At 52.2% G+C, this 22,740-nt stretch overlaps 1 protein-coding gene across 1 annotated transcript in view; it reads right to left on the bottom strand.

Annotated features, from left to right (window-relative positions):
- Nucleotides 1-5,340: 5,340 nt before the first annotated feature.
- BSND (barttin CLCNK type accessory subunit beta) overlaps nt 5,341-22,740 on the bottom strand; it is a 29,311-nt gene continuing 11,911 nt past the window's right edge. The window contains exons 2-5 of the mRNA XM_057500236.1: nt 18,019-18,228; nt 11,354-11,448; nt 9,317-9,583; nt 5,341-7,939 (exon numbers count right to left, since the gene is read on the bottom strand). Of these exons, the coding sequence (XP_057356219.1) occupies nt 7,510-7,939; nt 9,317-9,583; nt 11,354-11,448; nt 18,019-18,228 (1,002 nt within the window). The 3' untranslated portion in view covers nt 5,341-7,509. The remainder of the gene's footprint in view (nt 7,940-9,316; nt 9,584-11,353; nt 11,449-18,018; nt 18,229-22,740) is intronic.

Genomic DNA, 22,740 nt, shown 5'->3' with positions numbered 1-22,740 from the left:
GAAGGGTCACCATTTTTAATAACCACATAACTATTCCCTTGCACAGTGTAGCATAATTACTAGCCATTCTCCTATTGCTCGATGTTTAGGTTCTTTCCACATTCGAACTGTGATGAACAATGCCACAATAAAGTCCATCTTGGTGTACCTGTGCAATTAGTGCCTTAGGATAAGTTCCTACTAGGGGAACTGTGGAATCAGGGGCGGCCCACCTGTGGAGGCACTTACCACGTGTTTGCCATTTGCCCTCTGCCAAAAGCTTGTGTCATTTCTACTCCCACCAGCAAAGTAAACAGCCCTGTCCTTCACAGTCAGCCAACACCCCTTGTTATTATCTTTACAAAATACACCCATGTTATGGGCGAAACACGGTTTCTAGTGGTTTTAGTTGGCACCCCTTTGATTATTCCTGAGCTTGACCGTGTCTTCGTTTCCTTCTTTCATGCAGTCACTGATGCTCCCTCTGGGTGAATGCCTCTTCTTCCTCTGTCTCATTTTTAGCACTTCTCTCCCCCTCTGTCTCTCTCCGTTAAGAATTATAACCTCTGTCTGCTCGATGTTGCCGCCCATTCTTTGGGTAGCTCTGAGTGCTACAAAGTCCCCCTGTGGACACTCTAGCCATGTCCTTGTCATTCAAATAGGCTGAGGCTTCCCCTGAGTGCTAGGGTGGGACCCACAGCCCATCCTGGGTAGGACCCCACCCATCACCCTGTCCTGTGCAGCCACCATAGACAGCTACCCTAAGCCCTGCTCACACCTACCCCTGGGCCAATCCTTGAACATGGCGGGGTGACTCCGGAGTTCCAGCCTTTGTCCAAGCTGCCGTTCCTCCCTTTCTTCCCAAATGAGCCCTTCAGCACATAGCTCTGTGCGAGTCACCTCTCTGAGAGGCTCTTGACTCCCGCTGTGCTTCCCTCTGCACTGACCGCCCCGGCCTGTCACTGTTCATTCTGCAGTTACCCCAAGGGAGCGGGGGTCTCCAAAGTCAGGTGCCCGCAGACAATGCCTGACATGGGGGGGTGGCACCAAGCAGGTGCTTAGGGAGTACACATAGCCAGAATAAATGAATGGATTAATAAAGGAGTGATGGAATGAAATCTTCCCCTCCCTCTCCCTGCCCCAGGCTGGCTGAATGGGCACCCAGAGCTTGCTGTTGCCCACCAACCAGCCGCCCCAAGCTGCTCTTGTCTGGGTTCAACCCAAAGGATGTACAGGTGGCTTGGGAACATTCACCATCTGAAAATCACCTGTGGTGTCTGTTATCTGACCTGGGCATCTGTGGGTCACTCAGGCCCCGCCCCCCGGGCTCTCTCTGAAAGGGGCAAGGCCTTAGCCCAGGTTCCAGTCTCTGCCACGGGGTCCCCTGCTCTGCTCAGTGGGGCTTGTGGCCAGCAATGAGGAATGTGGGACACTGGCTCCACCAAGCTTCAGTGCTGACCTGCCATCCACTCAGTGCCACCCTCACCGGTGGAGGAAACCTCTTACAGGCCAGACTGGGAACTGAATCCCTGCCACAAGCCACAAGCCAGCTTTCTTGCTACCAGTTTGTTCCCCTTCATTCTCTTTTACACCTGTTAACCAGAATATGCCCTAAACATTCTTCTCTTTGTGTCCCCACTTGCCCATTAGATGAAGTCTGAGCTCTGCAGCAGGAATTCAAGGAGCCCCATGGCCAAGCTGCAACCCCAGTCTCCTGCTCTGACTCCGTCCTCCGTCTCTCCAGCTAGGTGAGTGCCCTCCAGCTTCCCAGGGCCGCCTCTTCCTCCCTCCTTCCTCTGGGGCTGTGCCTGAGATTCCCTTGTCCCTTCATTCCCTCTGGTTAAATCCTGACTTGCAAACCCCATGCTCTCTGGGTCACCTTCCAACTATTCCAATTCTTGATAACCCCTTAAAAACAAGACTAAGCCTTTATGCACTCTAGAATAACCTGGTTCACTTATTCAAAGTCCAGACCATCCCAGGCCTCTCTGGAAGTGGTTCTAGGACACTGGACTTTAAACGCTTCCCAGGAGAGTCTGATGCTACCAGCTCAGCCTGGTCTACTGACCTACATTTGGGAAGTGCTGGTAATACAGTGCTTGAATGCCAATTCCAAGTCTAAACCGGCTCCTGATGACTACACATTGTACACATTCCCCCCATCTCTGCAAATGATAGTAATAATGGCAACTACCACTTCCTGAGGGCTTGTCAGGCACCAGGCACACACTGAGCACACAATATACACAAAGTCATCTAATCTTCCCAACATGCTGTCAGGTAGATAATATTAGCCTCATTTCACGGATAATTAAAGGCCAGAGAGGGTAAGTGTCTTGGTCAAAGTCACAGAGCTTGCCAGGAGGAAGCTCAGTCTCAAACATGGCTCCTTATGCCAAGGCCAGCACCCCTCATTCCTGTGTTGCTATGTAGTTTGTGTGCCTGGCCAGTGAGCCCTAAAAGTGGGCACCTGGTTCAGTTCAGTTCTGGTCAGTTCGGTGCTGTTCCACCAACTCTACTGCCATTTGCTTTTGCCAAGTCCTGACACAGAAATACAGCTAGGAAGAGGCCCTGTCCTCTGAGGACCTCTCAGTCAAGGTGGCAAGACAGGCATACATAAAAAGGGCTGGACCTAGAGTGAGAAGGGCTCAGAGGAGAGGGTGGGATGGGAGGCAAGAGACGGCCAGTTCGGATGCAAGGGAACAGGTGGAATTTGGGCTGAGCCTTGAAGGACGATAGGAAAGGAGATGAAGGTTATCTGGGGGAGGGCACAGCCTGAGCAAAGGCAGGATAGCTTGAAGGGTCAGGTTTCTAGGGGCTGATGCACTGGGGGAAGGATGGACAAAGTGGCCTGAGAGGATAGTCCAGGCTTCTCAGATCATGAAGGGCCTCAAACCCCAGGCTGAGGAATCTGTCCTTATCCTGTGGGCAGTGGGGAGTCGTAGAAGGTATTGGAGCAGGGAGCGTCTGCCCCCAGCACTAACACAGGGAAAGGCACAGACAGCTGCTCAGGGAGCCCTACTGCCTGGTGTGTTAATGTATGTCTCACTAGGGCCAGAATGACCTGGGCTGCTGGATGATTCCTACCCTCCTCTCCTCCCTTTATCCCTTCTCTGGAAGGACGGGCAAATTATATAACCTTTCTGGGCCTCAGTTTCCTCATCTGTAAGATGGGGACAACATAGCAACCTCGCAGGCTTGAGGATTAAATGAGATCAGGTGAACAGAGCAGAGCAGCTGCATTATTCAGTCATATTGTATGTGTGAACCAGGTGGCACGGCATAAAGAGCACGGGCTCAGAGGACCTGTCTGAATTCCAGCTCTGTCTCCAGGAATACCCGTCTCTCTGGGATGGTAGCAGGATTAAATTCAGGGAGCTAACACACATGGGGCACCTGACAGCCAAGCAGGTGCTCAGGAGCCTGTTTACTGCCTGGTCTGACCAGACATGAGCAGTCCTGTGCCTCCCGCTTGCTCTCAGCACTCTATCCCCTCCTCCCCTCCTGCAGGAGGTATTTTATCTGTGCCTTAGCTCCAAGCTGCTTGCTGTCAGCTTTCATGCTACTTAACACCTGGCACCCCTTAGATGTTCTTTGCCCTTTGCAAAGAGCTTTCACACGCATCTTCTCCTGGGTGAATCCACTCACTTACTGTCAATTTATAAGCAAGACAGAGTGGATCCCACTGTGCAGATGAGGAAACCAAGACCTGGAGAAGGAAGGAAGGCCACCAACACGGTCTGAACACCTATGATGTGCCAGAAACATTAAATCCATTAGTATTCCTTCACGACAGCCTAAGAGGTAGGTATTATCTTCCCCACTGCAAAAATGTGGACACTGAGGCTCAGAGAGGGGAAGTGACTTGCCCAAGGTCACACAGCAAAGACCTGACAGAAGCTGAGTGCAAACTGAGGTCTTTCTGATTCCAGAGTCTGGGATTTAGAACAAATATTTGTCATGTGGGGTTGACAGAACTGTCCCTAGGGCTGTTTCGAGGCAGATGGAGTAACAGGTGTGAGGGTGCCTGGTACAGTGGGTAAGGACTCAGAGCATGACTGGACTCTTGTCCCCCTCCACCCAATCCGGAGAACAGGGACAGAAGTCCACGGAGGCTGCCACGTGCTCAAGGTCATGGCGAGCAGTGTGGAGAGTCCCGGCTCACTGTCCCCAGGCCCACTCTCTTTCCCAGTTTAGGGCAGGGGAATTTTTCCTCCAAGGCTTTTTCCTCCCCGGAGAGTGGAAACTTCCAAAGTCTCTCTGACCTGACAGGAGTATGAGAAGACCAGGAATTCCTGCCATGGTCCATGAATCCAGAGCCTGGGGCTGAGAGCTGGGGGCCCAGGGTTTGCCAAGGCTGTGCCTCCAGACCCTTTCAACATCCCGGCTGCCCCCAGGACCCGCTTGAAGACCCTGTGCTGCTCTCAGTTAATTAGCCCAGAGGCCTGTACTCTTCGTGGGGACTCAGAGTTGGCAAGGCCAAAGGAATGGAGTGCATGGTAGGACTTCAGCTGTAAAAAGCTGGTGAGGAAATCAGAGAGCTGGGGAAGGTCAGAGCCCACCAGGACAAGGGTCCTGCCCAGCTCTTCAAAGTTCTTCCTTTAAAGAACATCCACAGCACCTTCTACTCCCACCCCACATTGCTCTCCCACCATCACCAGCGGCCCCAGAGGAGGACCCCTGGGCACTGAGACCCGAGGAGCGGCAGCCTGTGGCCAGGAGCCAGCCTGGCCTCACAGCTCAGCTAGGTGTTCTGCCGAACGATTTCCCAGAGCACCAGCATTCTGCGAGGCCACTCTGCAACCGTGATGGGCTAAGCCAAATAGAGACCACTCAGCAGCCATGGCTGAATGCACACAAAACATGAACATTGTCTTAGCCACAGGAATAACCAGACACCTACCCTCCTGGCTGGGGGTGCCTGCTCTTCTGCCAAGACAGCCCTAGCTTGGCTCTCATCTCCCCTCTTCTAGATCAGATTGATGAAGACGCCCAGCCATAGAATTAGCCCTGCTTCCCAGCAGTAGCCAATCAGGAGCAGAGCCCTACTTCCCTAGATGCTCCCCTAAATCACCCAACACCAGCCCAAACCCCATAGTAAGTCCGTATTCACCCTCTTACAGAGAGACCTCAGAGTTCCCATGCAACCATTCCCCTCACTGCAATGAGTACTAAACCCAACTATTAACTACAGGGAATCTGCTGGTGTCTCCTCCTTCAGGGCACTGGCAGGTGGCTTCTATCGAATACCACCCCCGACCCCTGCAGAAGTCAAAGATGGGGGTCTGTCATCTATCTCCCTCTTGCACATGAGGAAAGTGAGGTCCACAGAGGCAAATGAACTTGCCCAAGGTCACAGAGTAGGTAAATGCATAATTTATCGTCCAAATGGGATACCTTTGAGAGTGGAAGGGTACTAATAACTAAGTGGGGACTGTGGCCATACCCAAGACTGTCCTGGGCAGACCAGGTGCATGGGCTCCCTATCACGCAGCAGGGAGGGCGGTTGGGTGGGGCCGGAGCTGGAACCAAAAGCCTAGTCTCACCACCTCTTCCCACTGCCCCGAGCCCCCTAGGCAGTCCTTGGAGCTCAGCATCTGTTCACTGGTGGGCCTGGCAGCCAGAGGCTCTTGGTTCTCTGGTGAGGTCTGGGGCATGCGTGCAGCTGTGATTCAGGGATGGGGGCCCCTCCTGAGATTCCGTGCCACCTGCTGTCCCACTGTACTTGTTGGTCACTTTCCAGAGAGTGCCCGGAGGACTGGGCAGATGTGACGCCTCATTCACCCTGCCTAGAGGGGGAATGAGTGCTTCCCATAAAAGAATTTGCACTTAAATGAAGGTGACCCCTTTAAACATTGAAACCTTTTTTATTTTAGCCATTTGTGCTGGTGCTCTTTCGGATACAGGTCACCTGCTCCTCTGCCTTAGTAGGCAGGACACAGGGCCATGTCTGGGGGTCATGAGTGAGAACATGTGACAGCAGCAGGGATGTGCCCTGTGGAGGCTTTCCTGATGGAGGTAACAATGGCCCAGAAAAAAGGGGGGGGGGGGCTTTTCCAAGGGTATGCCCTTCTGGCTCAGAACTGGGGCATCTCATTCCAACCCTGACCCCCAACCCGGACCCAGAGGCCCAGCTCAGGTAAGTCTCCCACTCCCAGGTGGACCAGGATGCAAGCTCTGTGTGTGGACCTGGTCTGAGGTGGTGCCACTGTCCCTTTCTCGGAACCTGCCTCCTGAGGCACAGAGGGGCTTTGCACAGATTAGCCTAATAAAAGCATCACTCTGTGATGCCACAACACAGGGATATTTTCAGAGGATGCTCAGGCAGCCTGAGCTATTTCTCCCTGCAATCCACAGCCCCAGGTGGATGTGCGGTTATCACTCTGTCAATTTTTAACTTCTCTGCTCCCACCTCAGCTTCTGCTCTGCTTTCTGCCCTTAACTTACAAGACCAAGCTCACTAGATTGTGAGCTGTTTGAGGGCAAGAATAGTTATCAGTTCATGTCCCTTACCCCTAAAGATCCGGGACAGTGTCTGGCACACAGTAGATGCTCAGTAAATGCCACCTGAACCAAACTGGATGAAGCCAGGAAGCTTAATTTCACCTACAATCCTAAGCCATTACAGATGTATTCTGCAAGAAGAGGGTAACCCCTGGGGACATTTGGGCTGATTCTGTGACTCCTATGCAGGCAATATGGAGGTCTGAATGCCAGAGAGTAAAGGGGCTGGAGCCTAAGGCTTAGGGAAGTGGGGGAGAGCAGCATTATCCACAAAAGGTGCCTGGGTCCTGGCCAGTTCCGTACATCCTCAGTGACCACTGACTCTGGGCATGGGAGATGCTGAGGTGAGAAAAGCAAGGTAGAAGCCTTGAGCAGCTGTCATGCTGCAGCGATAAATGTGCAAGGCCCAAAGGTGGCCCAGAAGAGCCAGGACTGACTTGTTTCAGGAGGCTGTGACATCAGGAAAAGCTTTCAGAGAAGGGACGTCTGCACAGGGATTTGAAGGATGAGCCCGAATTTGCCAGGCAGACAAGTTCAGCAGAGGTCAGTCGCAGATGGTTTTGGATCCTGAGGCACTGGGAACCCCAGGAGGGATGTGGGTGCGATCGATGTGGTTAACTCTGAGTAGAGATGGATCATAACATCTACCATGTGGACTAAAAGACTCAACAGGAACAGGAGCCCTGAGAGGCCTTCACAGAGGATCAGGGACCCAGGGGTAGCACCAAGGCCAGCTTGGGGAAGGAGAAAAGTCTCCTGGGGGCCCCAGCTGCTGCATATCTTCTTAATGAATCATAGTTTCCCTTCAAAGCTTCACCAGAGAAAATGGACAGTTGGAACAACCACGGCCCATTGATAGTAACTGCCCCTCCCTGTGTATTTCCCCGCATCGCTCATGCTCTCAGATCTGCTGGTGCATATGAACCTCCAAATAACCCCATTCTGCAGATAAGAAAATTGAGGCCTTGTGAGGTCCCCTGTGGATTAGTAGTGGTGCCAGGCTAGAACCCAGGGAGCAGTTCCATCTCAGCCCTGGGCGTCCGGCTCAAAGCCCAGTTCCTTGTCCGGAAGGGGGTCCCCGGGGCTGTCTGGCAGCCCATAGTACAAGTCTTCCTCTTCCTGCTTTGGCTCCTCCACACCTGTGTCCAAAGCTGCCTCGTCTTCCTCCTTTGCCCTGGGGGACTGCTTCCAGTAGCTGGACAGGGCTGCAGCCTGCTGTTGCCCCTCTGGAGGCACATCCTCCAACATGGGGGCATCAATCATGGCAAAGTCATGGAAGCGGTCCAGCTGGCACCTGGAGGCCCAGGGCACCTGCGGCATGGGGTGAGGCTCCTCCCCCTCAGGTGGTGATAGACTGGGGCTGCCGTCTCCACTGGAGTACACGTCCAGGTCATCTTGGAAGGAAGCCAAGGGTGCAGGGCCCTGGGGACTGGCCAGGGAGCTGCAGGGGCAAAGGCTGAGAGAGCGAGGGTGGCCCTGAGTCAGACTGCCTGGGTCCAAATCCAAGCCATTTGCTGCAAGGCCCCAGGTAGGTGAGTTCACCTATCTGGGCCTCAGTTTCCTCCCCTGGAAAGTGGGGGAATTAATAGTACAGTTGTCCCCCATTATCCACAGTTTCACTTTCAGCAGGTTCAAGTACCCACAGTCAGCCACAGTCTGGAAGCAGATGATCCTCCTGACGTTAGTCAGAAGGTCAGCAGGAGCCTAAGGCTGCATCACAGTGCCTGTGTCATTCACTTCCCTTCATCTCATCACGGAGGCATCACATCATCTCACAGCATCACAATGGTGAGTACAGAACCATAAGATATTTTGAGAGAGCAACATTCATGTAACTTTTATTACAATAAACTGTTGGAATCATTCCATTTTATCATTTTTTATTGTTGTTCATCTCTTACTGTGTCTGAGATCTAAATTAAGCTTTATCATAGGTTTGTGTGGAATAAGAAAGACCAGTACGTATGGGGCTCAGGACCCCAAGGTTTCAGGCACTGCTGGGGATCTCGGGAGTATCCCCCAAGGATGATGAGGGACTACTGTATACATTGCTGTGTTGTCTCCTAGGCTTACAGCACAGAGTGTGTACGGGGCACTTTGCACAATGTCTGGCACATGGTTGGTGCTCAAGGAATGGACCATTATAATGTTATTATCCAAACCCGGTCACTCCTCCCCTCCAGGGGTCTCCTCTGGACCCTCAGTCCCCATCACACTGGGTGTCACCTCTGTTTCCTCGTCTGCCTCCCCCATTTGGACTGGGAGCGCCTGCAAGGTGGGGACATCAAGGTGTGGCAGAGAGTAGGTGCCCAGTACTGTTGATAGGACGAGTGTAATGTGAATCAATAGGTGAATGTGGAACCCAGTTCATAAAAAGCCAAGGACGTGTGGGGAATGACCTGCCTGAGGCAGCGGTGCACAAGAGCATCAGAGTCTGGACTTGCGCTCAGGTCCTCTGGCTCCCTGCCTCCAGCTACTCACAAAGCCAACTCAGAGAGCCCAGGGGCCTGCGGTGTGCCTGGCACTTAAATGCACTGTTCCAGTTCTCACATAACCCTCTGAGGAGTGATTATGCCCGTGGGGAGAAACTGAGGGTCACGAGGGCAAGAAGCTTGACAAGGTTACGCAGCAGAGGAGCTGGGATTTGAACTCAGGCGCACCTGACGAAGCCCAGACTCATACATCGGCTACACCTGCTGCCTCTCTGGGCGTCTCCAGCCTCACTGCCCCCCTTACTCCTAAAATGTCCCCAGCCAGCTCTCAGTCGCCCACGTGCCCTCCTCTTCAGCCCGGGACTGGGCAGCACCCCCACCCCTGCCCGCTGCACACTTACCCGGGCCTGCTCCGAACTGGGTTTCTTTCTCCCTCTTCCTCGTCTGAGCCCCTGTGGACAAGCACAGCAGCCGCCTGCCCGGCCTGAGCGCGGTGAGGGCCACCTTCTCCTCCATGGCTGGCTCCCAACTGAGGCTGTCCTTTGGGGGCCAGCAGAGGGCTGGGGTCCTTTCTGCAGCCCATGTCCTTCATCCGGATGTGGCTGAAGTCAGGCAGACTCTGGTCATAGGCGGCTTCCTCCCACAGCCTGATGTAGGGAGCCTGAGAGCTAGACGTGGCATGGCAGACAGTGGGAGAGAGGACAGGCGGGTGGGCAAAGGTCCACCCAACAGATGTGAGTGCTGTCCCCTAGGCTGCTGCTCTGGGCGTCTGCTCTCCCCTGACCTCAAAGAAGACTTTGGGGGACGTAACTCTATCATGTTCATGCCTGAGGAGGCTGAGGCCCAGTAAGAGAAGTTAAGCGGGAGAGTTCAGACTCTCAGTCCACTGTTCCTTTCACTCCATGTCTCCAAAGTTAACCCAAAGGGGCAACTGCAAAACGAAGACTAATTTGCATTGACTGAGAGTTTTCTGGGCTCCAGACAGCAGGCTAAGGGCATTACCCCATCCCTCCATTTAATCTGATCGACCCCTTGAAGCACAGTGATAGTTCCCACTGTTCGGAGGACATCTCGGCAGGGAAAACCCAGCCACTGGTGCTCCTTGCCTGCCTGCCTCTGTCGGTTAGCTCTCATCTAACCCTCACCAGAACGCTGGGGGACACGGGAGGAAACCGAGGCGCACAGAAACTTCAGACGGCGTGCCTCAGTGGGGACCCAGACATGAAGTGGTGGTGCTGGGGCTCCAGGCACTGCCTTCTCTCCTGCTCTCTACAGTCCCTCTGCACAGTGGGGCTCAGAAACTAGGTCCCTTGCCCAGGGTCACAGGGGGAGGAGCCCAGAACTCAGGGTCACACCTGAGGTCCAACTCTGTCACAGCAGCTCTTGCCATGTGACCCATCCTGAGATCGGCCCCCGTGCCCACAGGGGTTTATCTGCCTCATTCCCCTGGGGACATTTCATCACTCTGTGTGCCAGGAACAGAAAATACCATCACTACTCTGCCCACGCAAAGTAAAGAGAGATCCAGAGCCCTGGCCACAGACCCTGGCCCTGCAGCCCAGCCTTCTGAGCATAACGTCACAGCGTCCAGGGCTGGGGAGGGTGGCTGGTCCCACTGCCTCTCCGGGCTGGAGTGTTCTCTGCCATGCCATGTCCGTCTGAGCCAGGGCTTGCACCTCCAGGGAGGAAGGCAGGTCTGGCCTGATTCAGTGTTGACTTCCTGTGAGGTTTAGGGCCTGTGACTGCACTTCTTGAGCTTCGTTTCTACGTCTGTATAAAGGGCTCATCACTCCCCACTTCACAGGGTTTCTATGAGGACTGAAGGAAGAAATGGGTGCAAAATGTTTGGTTTGGTCTCTGGAGCATAGGAAGCACTTCTTGCTAATGACGAAAAACACTTACCAAGGGCCTACAATGCGCCAGGGTCTGTTCTTAGCACTTTGCTTGTACACTTAACCCTCCCTGGAGCCCTAGGAGGAAGGTACTATTAGTATCCCTATTAACAGATGGGGCAAAGAGAGGTAAGTTGCTCTCCCAGAACCACATAGTCGATGAGTGGCAGAGCCCAGGGCTGTGTCTCTAGTCACTTGCCAGAGTAGTAGTCACAGCTTCTAGGGATTTAGGGGCACACCTCTTTTTGTTTTCTGACCTGCCACTAGTTCACTATAAACAGGATAACAGATCTGAGCCTCAGTTTCCTCATCTGTAAAATGAGAATAATAATGCCTGCCTCGTAGACTTGGGAATTCAAAACAATCCATGATTTCTAATAGTATGTTCTCAGTTAAGTGGGAAAGCAAGACCATACCTGGAGCCAGGGGAGGAGACAACACCCACCCCTCCCACCCCACTGCCTCACTCACCCCTGAAAGGGGACACTTACCTGAGGGGCTCACTGCCCCTCCCCTGTATCCCAGGCCCCAAGGGCCAGCACCTACCTCTTCATTTCATTAGCGAGCCCATTCTCCAGTAGTCCCAGCACCTTTGGGGACAGGATGCCTTGGAAATCAGAGTCAGCGGGTGTGAAAGTGATCTGCAGGGCAAAGGAGACAAGGCTTCTGTGCGGCTGCCTAGGTACATCCTTGGTGGCTGCTCACCCCAGAGCATGGGCCTGATCTCTCCATGTACCATGGGAGGGAATCTCAGCCAGGGTGGCCTCCCCATCTGAAAGCAGAGGGGCCTTCTCAAGGCCCAGCACCAGTAGGTGGATGGATCTCTGGGCTCCTGCCAATTCATTCACCCATTTACTGAGCAATGCCAGGCATTTTTCTAGACACTAGGGGGCAGCAGTGAGGAAATGAGACCATCCCTGTCCTGCAGAAGATCATATCTTGTCATTTCCCAGGGTCCTCATCCAGTGCCCAGAATGTGCCTGGCATGGAGCAGGTGCTCCATCAATATGTGGTGCATTAGTGGAAAGTGGATCATTGTCGTGTTTCAAGGCACAGAGACTGTGGTGGGGAACAGAGAAGTGGATGGCTGAGGTTGTGCCCACCAATCCCTATCCCTGAACTTTCAGAGATAAATCTCTTTGAGTGCAGCACCATGGGGCAAATACCGGGTGGCAGAGGTGAGGTAGGTTGTGAAGGAGGCAGTGGGATAAGACAGAAGGAACCCTGCCTTTGTAGCCTGGGAGACTGGATGAAAATCCTCGGGCAGGTCATCTCCCCAAAAACCTTCTGTGCTTCTTTATGAAATAGGGCTAGCTTCAAAGAGACATTTGCAGCACTATTCCCAGTAGCCCAAAGGTGAAAGCAGCCCAACTATCCTTCAATGGATGAGCAGATAAACAAAATGTGGTATATGCATACAATAAAACAATATTCAGCCTTAAAAAGGAAAGACATTCTGATGAATCTTGAAGAAATAAGCCAGTCACACACAAAAAAATTATGTAGGATTCCACCTATATGAGGTTCCTAGACTAGTCAAATTCATAGAAACAGAAAATAGAATGGTGGTTGCCACAGACAAGGTTGGGGGATGGGGAGTTGTTTAATGGGTACACCATTTCAGTTTTGCAAGATGAAAAGAGTTCTGAAGATGGATGCACAATGTGAATGTAATTAGCACTACTGACCTATATACTTAAAAATGGATAAGATGGTAAATTTTATAGTATGTGTATTTTACTGCAATTTAAAAATAATAGGGCTTCATATTTGAACTGACTGTTTATAGTTCATAATGCATGAGCAAAACTGAAGGTTTCTGTGATGGCTGCCCTTGTACTGTTCACCATGTAAGAACTTATTCACTATGTAAGAATTTGTTCTCCATGTGAGAACTTGTTTGTTATGCCTCAGAAGATTGGAGACTGACGAAAATTAGGCTTGGGGTGGATTAATGATTGTGCACTGAGCATTGACTCCCCTATACAGAATTTTATTGTTGTTAACAACCATTTGATCAATAAATATGAGAGATGCCCTCACAAAAAAAAAAAAAGTATACACTTCCAATGGTAAAATAATAAGTAAACGGGATGTAATGAATATAGTCAAGATACTGTAACAGCTTAGTATGGTGATAGCTGGTACCTAGAATTGTCATGTATATAAATATTGAATCACTATGTTGTATACCTGAAACTAATGTAATGTAATACCGTGTGTCAACTACCCTTCAATAAAAAAATAATTATCTAAAAAAAAAAATAATAGGGCTAATGATGCCTGTTCCCTGGGTTGCTGCAAGGATTCCATGAGACAATATATAAGGAATTGCCCAGCACCATGCCTGGTACATAGTAGGTGCTCAATCATAGTTTGATGCTATTGAAGGTGAAATCAGATGACTTCTCTGAGTCTTGCTCTCTTCAAGTGAAAACTTAACAAATACTTGATGAGCCCCTATGGTGTTATATCAGGGTCATAAAAAGCAGCTCCTTTTCTCCTTTCCCACAGGATCCAGTGAGTAAAAGACACTTGTCTGTACCAGAAAAGCTCCTTCCTGCTGAGGAGAAGGGAATGATGGATGGAGAGATTCTAGCTTCCCCTAAATGTCTAGAAATAAGTTATGGGCCTGGGCATCTTCCATACCACGAAGGATGCTCTGCATCCTCTGTACTGTTGGCTCTCTACCTTCTAGAAGCTGCCCCTTCCTCTGCCTCATGACCTCATGGCCCAGTCACCATCCTCATCCTCATCATAACCACCATTACTTCTACCACCACCACCAACCTCACCACCACCATCACCCTCACCATCACCATCACCATGGTCACCATCACCACCATCACCATTATCACCCTCACCACCACCACCACCATCACCCTCACCATCACCACCACCATCACAATCACCATCATCACCATCACCATTACTATCACCATCACCATGACCCTCACCCTCACCATCATCAGCACCACCACCACCACCACCATCATCATCACTATCACCATCACCATCAACATCACCACCACCATCACCATAACCATCACCATCACCAACATCATTATCACCATTGTAATCACCATCATCAACCTCACAACCACCATCACCACCATCACCATCACCATCATCACAATCATCACCATCACCAACACACCATCACCACCACTACCACCACCATCACCATCACCATCATCACCATCACCACCACCACCATCACCATCACCCTCACCATCAACACCATCACCCTCACCATCAACACCACTACCACCATCATCACCGCCACCATAACCACCACCATCACCACCATCATAACCACCACCACCACCATCATCACCACCATCACCATCACCACCATCACCATCACCATCACCCTCATCACCATCACCCTCACCATCATCACCATCACCACCGTCACCATCACCACCACCATCACCATCACCACCACCACCATCACCATCACCACCACCACCATCATAACCACCACTATCACCATCATCATCACCACCACCATCACCACCATCACCATCACCCTCACCATCAATACCACTACCACCATCATCACCATCACCACCGCCACCATAACCACCACCATCACCACCATCATAACCACCACCACCACCATCCATCACCAGCATCACCATCACCATCACCACCACCACCATCACCACCATCACCATCACCACCATCACCATCACCATCACCCTCATCACCATCACCCTCACCATCATCACCATCACCACCGTCACCATCACCACCACCATCACCATCACCACCGCCACCATCATCACCATCACCACCACCACCATCATAACCACCACTATCACCGTCATCATCACCACCACCATCACCATCACCACCATCATCACCATCACCACCATCACCACCATCACCACCACCACCACCACCACCATCACCATCACCATCACTATATATCATCAACATCACTGTTGTGAAAAGCCTGGAGGAGAAGGAAAGGCCAAAGCATCTTACAAGTCCTTTTAAGAGGGGGGATCTAGCAGAGTTGAAGCTTAAGACAGGAGATAAGACATGAAGCTGAGTTAAGCCTTTATCCAGAAGCAGTGGGAGCCCTGGAGTTCTCAGCAGGAGTGCACACAGGCAGACAATGTGTTCAGGTGGAGCACCGAGCAGTCCCCAAAGGGAGAGGGAAGAGGGAAGGGGAGGGCCCCAGAGAAGACAGATCCATCAGCCACCAGTCAGGGGGCTGGTCCTGGGCTCCAGAAGGGTGGGCAGGAGTGGGGGTTAGGGGAACTGTGGGCAGATGCAAAAGCTGGACCGCTCCCGTGCCCCATTGTAGCCAACAGGGCAACATCCCTAATTGCCCCACCTACAGATCTGCCCCGATTCTGTCTCCCCTTTCATGCCTGAGGCCCAGATGACCACCAAATACGACCAAGTTGCTTCAGAAATTCAATGTGATAAACCAGATAGAAGTGCTTGCTCCGTGCCCAGCTGCAGCAGGTAACATACATCTGATGAACGGGAAATGTCTTCTCAGTTCCTATAGTCCTATAGTTCAAATTCTGCCTTAGCCACCTTAGTCACCCGTCACCTGGACCAGAGAAGGAACCTCCTGCACTGGTCTGGCTGTCCCTGAACCTTCCTCTTCCGGATGTCAGCCTGATTACTTTCCTGAATTGCTAAGTTGGTCGTGTCTCTCTCTTGTCTCATCTAAAGGGTGAGGTCCACATTCTTTAGCTTGGCGTCCCAGACCCTGTGGAGCTGAGCCCCACTCCCTCTGTACCTTCCTTCCTCCCCGAACTCCCCAGCAGCTGTGTTGACATGTTGGCCTTGCTCTTTCGCCCTGTGCCTTTGATATGCTCTTCCTTCAGCCTGGAATGCCTTTCCCCATCTTCTCTGCCTGGTGAACTTAACCTACAAATCCCAGCTCATCTTTGTGAAGCCTACTCCCTCCCTATCAGGCAGAAAATTGTCTCCCTCACGAGACCCCCAGCCCCTCAAAAACAGGGACAGCTTAATTCATGTTGGTATTTGCTGTTCCTTACCTCCAAATCTTAATTGGATGATTCTATTCCCTCATATTTATATTTCTTTAATCCAGGAAATTCCCATTTGTCAGGCACTGAGAGGCAGGGGAGGATGGGCCCCAGCATTTGCTGAGGGCTCTGATGAGGCCCCAACAAGACCATGGAGGACGTGGGGGCCTCCCCCTCTAGCACGCCTGCCTGGTTTACAACATACTTTCCTCCCTTCCCTTAGTGTGTGGCTCTAACGAACTACATGCCTTACCCACACAGACCCACACCAGTGCACACACCTAAACACACACACAGAGACCCACCCATGCCACAAACACTAGTCCAGAGAACAATGTGTGGTGCCCGGTCCCCACACATGAGACCCCACTGACTCCTCCCACAGGGCCATGCATGGCTCAAGGAGGCAGGGGACTCCCTCTGTCAAGGTCAGAGAAGTGGAGCACGAGGGAGGAGGGATTCGAATCCTGGCCTGGTAGACTCTAAAATGTGTGCTGTTTCCACCCTGCCATGCTGCCTCCACAGCACATGAACACGTGAGTCCATCAACAGTTATTCATTAATACCCAGCAATATGCCCTCTCCCCTCCCCTCTCCCTCAGCCCCCACGGACACCCCAGTCACTCAGCTCACCGCCCCAGAGCCACCTCTGGTAAAGGGGGAGAGGGCAGAAAGGACACCCCCCTCCACAGCCCTGTTGTTCCCTTGCCAACTCCCAGACCCAGCCTCCTCCTGGGAGGAGGATGACGATAGAGTTGGTGACGTGGGTGGCTTGGGCCCCAAGGATCTCTTGTTTCGGTGACCTCTGCTCAGGGCATTACACAGACAGCGGTAAGTTGACTATAAACTGCTCAGTCAATGACTGCAAACCAGCCCAGACCGCCCCAGCACTGAACAGCAGACAGCCCAGGGCCAGCCTTGGAGGGGGCAGGGCTGGGGAGAGCTGAGCTCCGGTCCCCAGGAGCCTCCTCCTTCCTTCCTCTCTTAACCTCCTGAAACACCCAGGTGGGAGGTGAGGAGGGGCTGCAGGTGGTGGGCGCTGCCTGGGGCCGGGAGCCCTAGACATTAGGACCAACAGGGCCCTTATATTCACCCCCTTTCTCATTCCGCTTCCTGACTCACACATTGTACAAATAAGGAAACTGAGGCTCAGAGAGAAAGGGCTTGTCCAAAATCTCCCAAGCAGTCAGAGACAGAGCTCAAGTTAGAATCCATGCTTCTTCCTTATCTCCCTGGGTCTATCTGGCCAGCTGTGTGACCTTGAAAAATTCACTCACCCTTTCTGGACACTGAAGGATTATAGCTCCCAACATGCCCATTTCACAGGGCTGCTGGGAGGGTCAATAATAGTAAGACTGGAAGTCCTCCTAAATATAACACTGTGCAGTTTATAAAACATGCCTAGGTCCCATCTCTTCTCTGCTCTTCATAATTCCTCTGTAAGGCTTGGAGAACGGGACCTTAGGGTCCCATTTTGCAGATGAAAAAAATTGAGCCTTAAAAAGACAGAAGTCACACAAGCTTGGGGACAAAGCTGGAACCAAAACTCAGGACCCTCAAACCTATGCTCTTCCTATCAGTAACACTCATAAGGCCGGCAGTGCACTAAAACTGAAGGACAGAGCACCGCCCAACCCGGGCCATCAGTGTTACACCTGACCTACCCCAGAATGCTCAGCAGCCCGGGACCCAGGGACAGCCCTCCTGAGCTGCAGAGCTGTGGTTTAAGCCACACACCTCTAAGCTCCAGTCCCAACTCTGACATCTAGGAGCTGTGAGACCTTACCTTTCTGAGCCTTGTGTTTCTGCATTACAAAACTGAACTACAAAGTGCCAAAAAGCTCAGGATGAAGATGAACTGTACCACGGAGGCAGGCGTGCCTGGCAGGTGGCACACACTTTTTAAGTTTGGTTTCAAGCACATGGATTGTGTTTCAGGTTTTGCTGTGTCTCCCCTGCGGTGCCTAGTTCAGGGCTGCGCATCCAGGGTGCTTCTGATCAAGTCTTAAGATAAGGGAGGAAGGAGGGAGGGAGGGATGGAAGAAAGCTCAAGAGAGCAGAGAAGAAAAGAGAATAGAAAGGGGAAGATGAAAACAGCATTGAAGGATGGGGGATCGTGCCTGGGATAGAGGCACAGCCGCCTAACCCTCCTGGGCCCTGGCCCACAGCCAACCTGTCTCTATCATCACCTACCTTGGGGTAGCACTGGCACATGCTCCAGATGACACCCCCGATCACCATGATGCAGCCCATGGCGTAGAAGGTACCATAGACCTGGGGCCGATCGTGGCTCATGAGGAATGTGCCAAGGGCCAGCAGGAAGAGCCCCAGCACAATGAAGCCAATGCGGAAGGTCTTCTCATCAGCCATGGCTGTCTGGCGAGGCCCTGGCCTGTGCACCACCTGCAGAGGGGTGCCAGCAAACCAGTGTAGACACTCAAACACGCTCACATCGAGAAAGACAATGCACCAGGGTCACTGCAAATTGCGGCTTAAAGTTAAAGGGAAGGCAGGCTCCCTCCAGGCCCAGCTGCAGTCCCTAGGTGCACTAGGTCAGTTCCCCAAGCTGCAGGAGCTCCGCTTCAATGGCCCCGTGCTCCCCCCAACACCCACCCACCTTCACTGCCTCTCACCTTCCCTCTGGGCCTGGCTGGAGTGTGCGTGTGTGAACCTGAGTGAAGGAGAGCAAAAGGGAGGGCGGGGCTGGGTACAGGGGCTGGGCCCCAGCCAAGGCTTGACATCACCTCATTTGCCTATGTGGGGCTGAGCTGTGTGGACAGGCAGCCTCAGACCGTCCAGTGAGAAGCAGGGCACAATGCTACACCCAAAGACACCAGCATGCCGCTGGAGGATTCCAAGCTGGCGTTTTAGAATCCTGAAGAATTCTAGACTCTCAAAGTCACATGTCCACCTGGGGTCCGGGAATAATCGATTTACCAGATGGTGACTGCATGCATAGCACTGTTCTAAATGTGTTATAGGTACTAACTCGATTAAGGGGAACCCCATGAGGCAGGTGCCACTATCCCCACTTTACAAATGAGGACACAGACAAGTAAATTCCCCAAGGTCCTAATGTTGGAATTTCAGTCTTGCAGACAGGCTGATGGGAAAAACCAGATTCCCATATAGTATAAGAGGAAAATGAGGACCTCTGGTATCTAAAGAGAAAACATTACCTTGTAGTTTTTACAGGGTTAAATTGCTGCTGGGGGATGAAAGGTTTTCACTGGCATCCTGACAGCAGACTTGGGGATTTTCCTGTTTATCATCATCACATTTTCTCTCCCCCGAGCATGGGCTGTGCTTATTCCCAACACCACACTTAGTGCTCACACTATACCCTCTGCCTGGTGCTCCTGCCACAAACACTTTTACCAAGAGCGATTTCTCTTTCACTAATGCTACCAGCCGGGCTGCACCCCACAATTTGGAGCGATTGCTGGGGGTCAGCGAAAGGGCCGAGAGTCACCAGCCCACATCCAGGTCGGATTCCGCCGGTGAACTTGAGATGGTAGTCCATTCTGGGCTTGAATTTTCACCTGTGAATTGAGGGAGGTATCAGGCCCACCCCCCAGGTATTGTGCAGGGAACTGGCCTAATGGAGAAAAAGCGCTTTGTGATCTGTGATTATCGACACAACGGGACCCTCCAGGGAAACACTGTTACCACACCTTACAGAGGCTCAGAGAAGGGAAGTGATGAGTGCCCCTCCCGAAAAGGAGCGGGAGGCCCAGAGGGACCTGCACCAGCCCAGTCTGGTCCTGGCACCTAAGTCGACCCTGGGAATGGATCTCTTAGGTTGTAGTCCAGCAGGAGCCTCTTGCGCCCCCTGGTGGCTGTCGTAGCAAGCGCTCACACCCTTTCTCTCAGGCCTCTGACCCTCAGCCCTTCATGCCCATTCCACACGCAGGAAAACAGCCTGCGGAGTGACAGAAATTGGCCAAGTTCTCCCCAAACTGAATCAGTGGTTAAACAGAGACATAACCCACGCAGGCCCAGCCCCAGTGTAGATGGATCTGGTCCTTAGCCCTTCCTCAGAGCCCACACCTCCACCCTTCATCCGAGCACTTTCCTCCTCAACCCGCCTTTTACTTCCTTTCCATGACTAGCCTCCTTAGCCTTATTTTCTCCTCTTAAAAAACAAATAGGGAGTGAAAACAATTAAGAAGCTGGGACAAGTAGGTGCTCAGGAGAATGGGTCCAATCTGACCTCTTGCGCAGAGCTGTGGGGAGGGGGTTAACTGGGAACATGCATGGGAGTGCTGTGTCATCCACGGTTTCTGGCCCCCTCGTGCCTGCCTGACTTTTGCCTTCCTCCAGAGCAAAGCAGGGACGGCAGGAGGAGTGGTTAAGGCCCTTGTCATCTTCCAACAGAGGACACGTTAACCACTGTTTCTCACTGTCAGACCAATTCAGGATCCTTGAGAGATCCTCAGAGGCGGGGAAGGGAACCATCACAACCATTGGACAGGCTCATGGAGGCAAGGTGAGCATTTCAAGGTCGCAGAACCTGTAAATAGCAGAGCCAGGATTCAACCCAGACATTGGGTGTATATGCTTGGCTGAGGTGCCAATAGGATGAAGCCATCATCCGTGGGATTATGACTGATCACTTCTAAATCAGAATTCCACCCAGCAGGAGGAACAATACTGCAGCTCCACGGAGTCTCACCTCCCTCTGCCTCGGATAGCTGTCCTTCCCCAACGATACCACCCCCCAGTGGTGGGATGGTCTGGTGCAGAGAGACTCTCCTCCTGGGAAAAGGGTGTAGCCATAAAGGGGGTCACCTGCTTCCCCCCCATCATTGATGTTCATGGGGAGCCTGGCACTAAACCATTCATAATGACATGCTCTGGGTCAAGGTTTCCCAGGTAGCAGAGCAACTCTCTCGCTGCAATCTATTGAAAGTCAACCTGTTGTTGAGCACCTACTATGTGCAGGACTCAGGTGTGAGGCATTCTGATAAACACAGAGTCTACGAGGCCCTAGATGATTTTGCCACCCATCCCATCACCCCTCTGAGCTCATCTCCTGCCATGCCTCTCCTCACTCACTCTATTCCAGCCATGCTGGCTCCTCAGAACACGCAGACACCCCAAGACCTTTGCACCTGCTGTTCCTTCTGCCTGGAAAGCTCTTCCTCCCTTACCTCCTCAAGTCTTTGTCAAGTGTCAGTTTCACCATGAGGCTTTCCCTGGTGTGATATCTAAAACTGTACACCCCTCCCCCAGGTATTTCCTGTCCTCCTTTCCCAATTAACTTTTCTCCATAGTATACTCACCATCTGTCATAGTTCATACATTGTTGTCTTGTCTTGTCTTGACTGATTTGAGATGGTCACTCCAGGGAGTGGGGTCACCAGCCAACCCTGAGGAATACAGAAGCCTGGGAGGGGCCCAGGGAAAGTGAGGGAGGGGTCCAGGGAAAACAAGAGAGAGGCCTGAGCTCCAAGGATCCTTCACATCCCAGACCTGGGGGCAGGCACCAGAGATGGGGTCTGAATGGTGGGTGAAGAAACCAGATAGCCAGGTCTAGGAGGAAGGAGACCAGGAAGCAAGCCAATGCCTACTGGGGCTTCAGAGTGACAGACCCAGCCTCATGGGGCTCCTTCATCCCACATCTGGCCGGTGGGCATGAGGGCCCCCAGTTCACAGCAAGGGCACTGCAGCACAGAAGGGGACAGTGGCTTGCCTCACCAGGAGACTGGCTCCGTGGCCCTGGCTGGGCCTCCAAGGCGCTGGTGACCTTGTGCAAGTTACTGCCCTTCATAGGGGCTTTCACAGATGAGAAGGAAAAGCAGAAAAAGTTTTTCCAGGCCTCCAGCCCTCCCAGCCCTGCCGCTGCTAGCTCCTGCCCTCAAAGGTGGTGCCTCCAAGTCACACCTGCAGCTCATTAACTCACCCGCCTGGGGGAAATTCCTCAGTTCAGGAGTAGGAGGGAAGCTGGGCTCTGCTTCTCAATCTGGGACCCCATCAACCCTTTAGAAACCGCGGAAGGCCTGATGGCACCGCCTCCCCATCCTTGTGACACAGGTGGGAAACGAGTGCGTGCGTTTCTGTGTGTGACCAGCAAGGAAACCTCCATCTCCCTAATAGCCAGTAAGGTGAGGCACAGATAGGGAGAAGTCAAGGAGGGAAGGAAGCCAGCATGGGGTCGGGACTTGATTATGGGGGAGGGGGAGGATTTCAGAAAACCCACAAGGTGTGGCTCACGTGGCTGAGAGACGGCTCAATGATAACAATAGCTGACATTTATCTATTCACTCAGCCAGCCAGCAAGTATCCCCTGAGCATATTCCATGCACAGGCACTCTTTCCAGGCTTTACGGATACAAATGTAAAGCAAAGAACCACAAATTCCCTGCTCTAGTAGAGCTTAGTGCTGGTGAGAAACATGCAATAAACAAGCAAACAAATCTTTTAAAAGGGAAAATGTTAAATGATGACAGTTGTTATTTTGAAAAATAGAGCAGGCAGGAGGCTGGGAATGCAGGGGCCTGGGTGGGATTCAGTTTTAACAGCGGTCAAGGAACTCGCTACAAGTGGGACAGAGGGGAGATGTAAGAGAGGTGAGAAGCAGGCTGAGGAAGGGCTTCTGGAGAGAAGGGCAAGTACAAAGGCCCACAGTGGGCTGGATTGGCACCCAGCAAGCGGGGAAGGGCAGGATGTGGGCCAGACCCTTCCCCCTGGCACCACCCAGCCTGCTGGAAGGGCTTCCCCTTTATTGGATGTGAGCTGGAAACCGGCAGAGTTCTGAGCCCAGCAGGGACGTCAACCTGGTTTGATCAGGCTCATTCTGGCCACTGAGGTGTTTTTTTTTGGTCAATTTTTTTAATTTTTCAAATTTATTTTTTATTTTTATTTTTATTTTTATTTTTATATCATTAATCTACAATTACAAAAAGAACATTA

This window comes from Manis pentadactyla, chromosome 4 (assembly GCF_030020395.1).
Source record: "Manis pentadactyla isolate mManPen7 chromosome 4, mManPen7.hap1, whole genome shotgun sequence".
NCBI classification, from domain to species: Eukaryota; Metazoa; Chordata; class Mammalia; order Pholidota; family Manidae; genus Manis; species Manis pentadactyla.
This window is presented reverse-complemented; position numbering and strand designations above follow the sequence as displayed.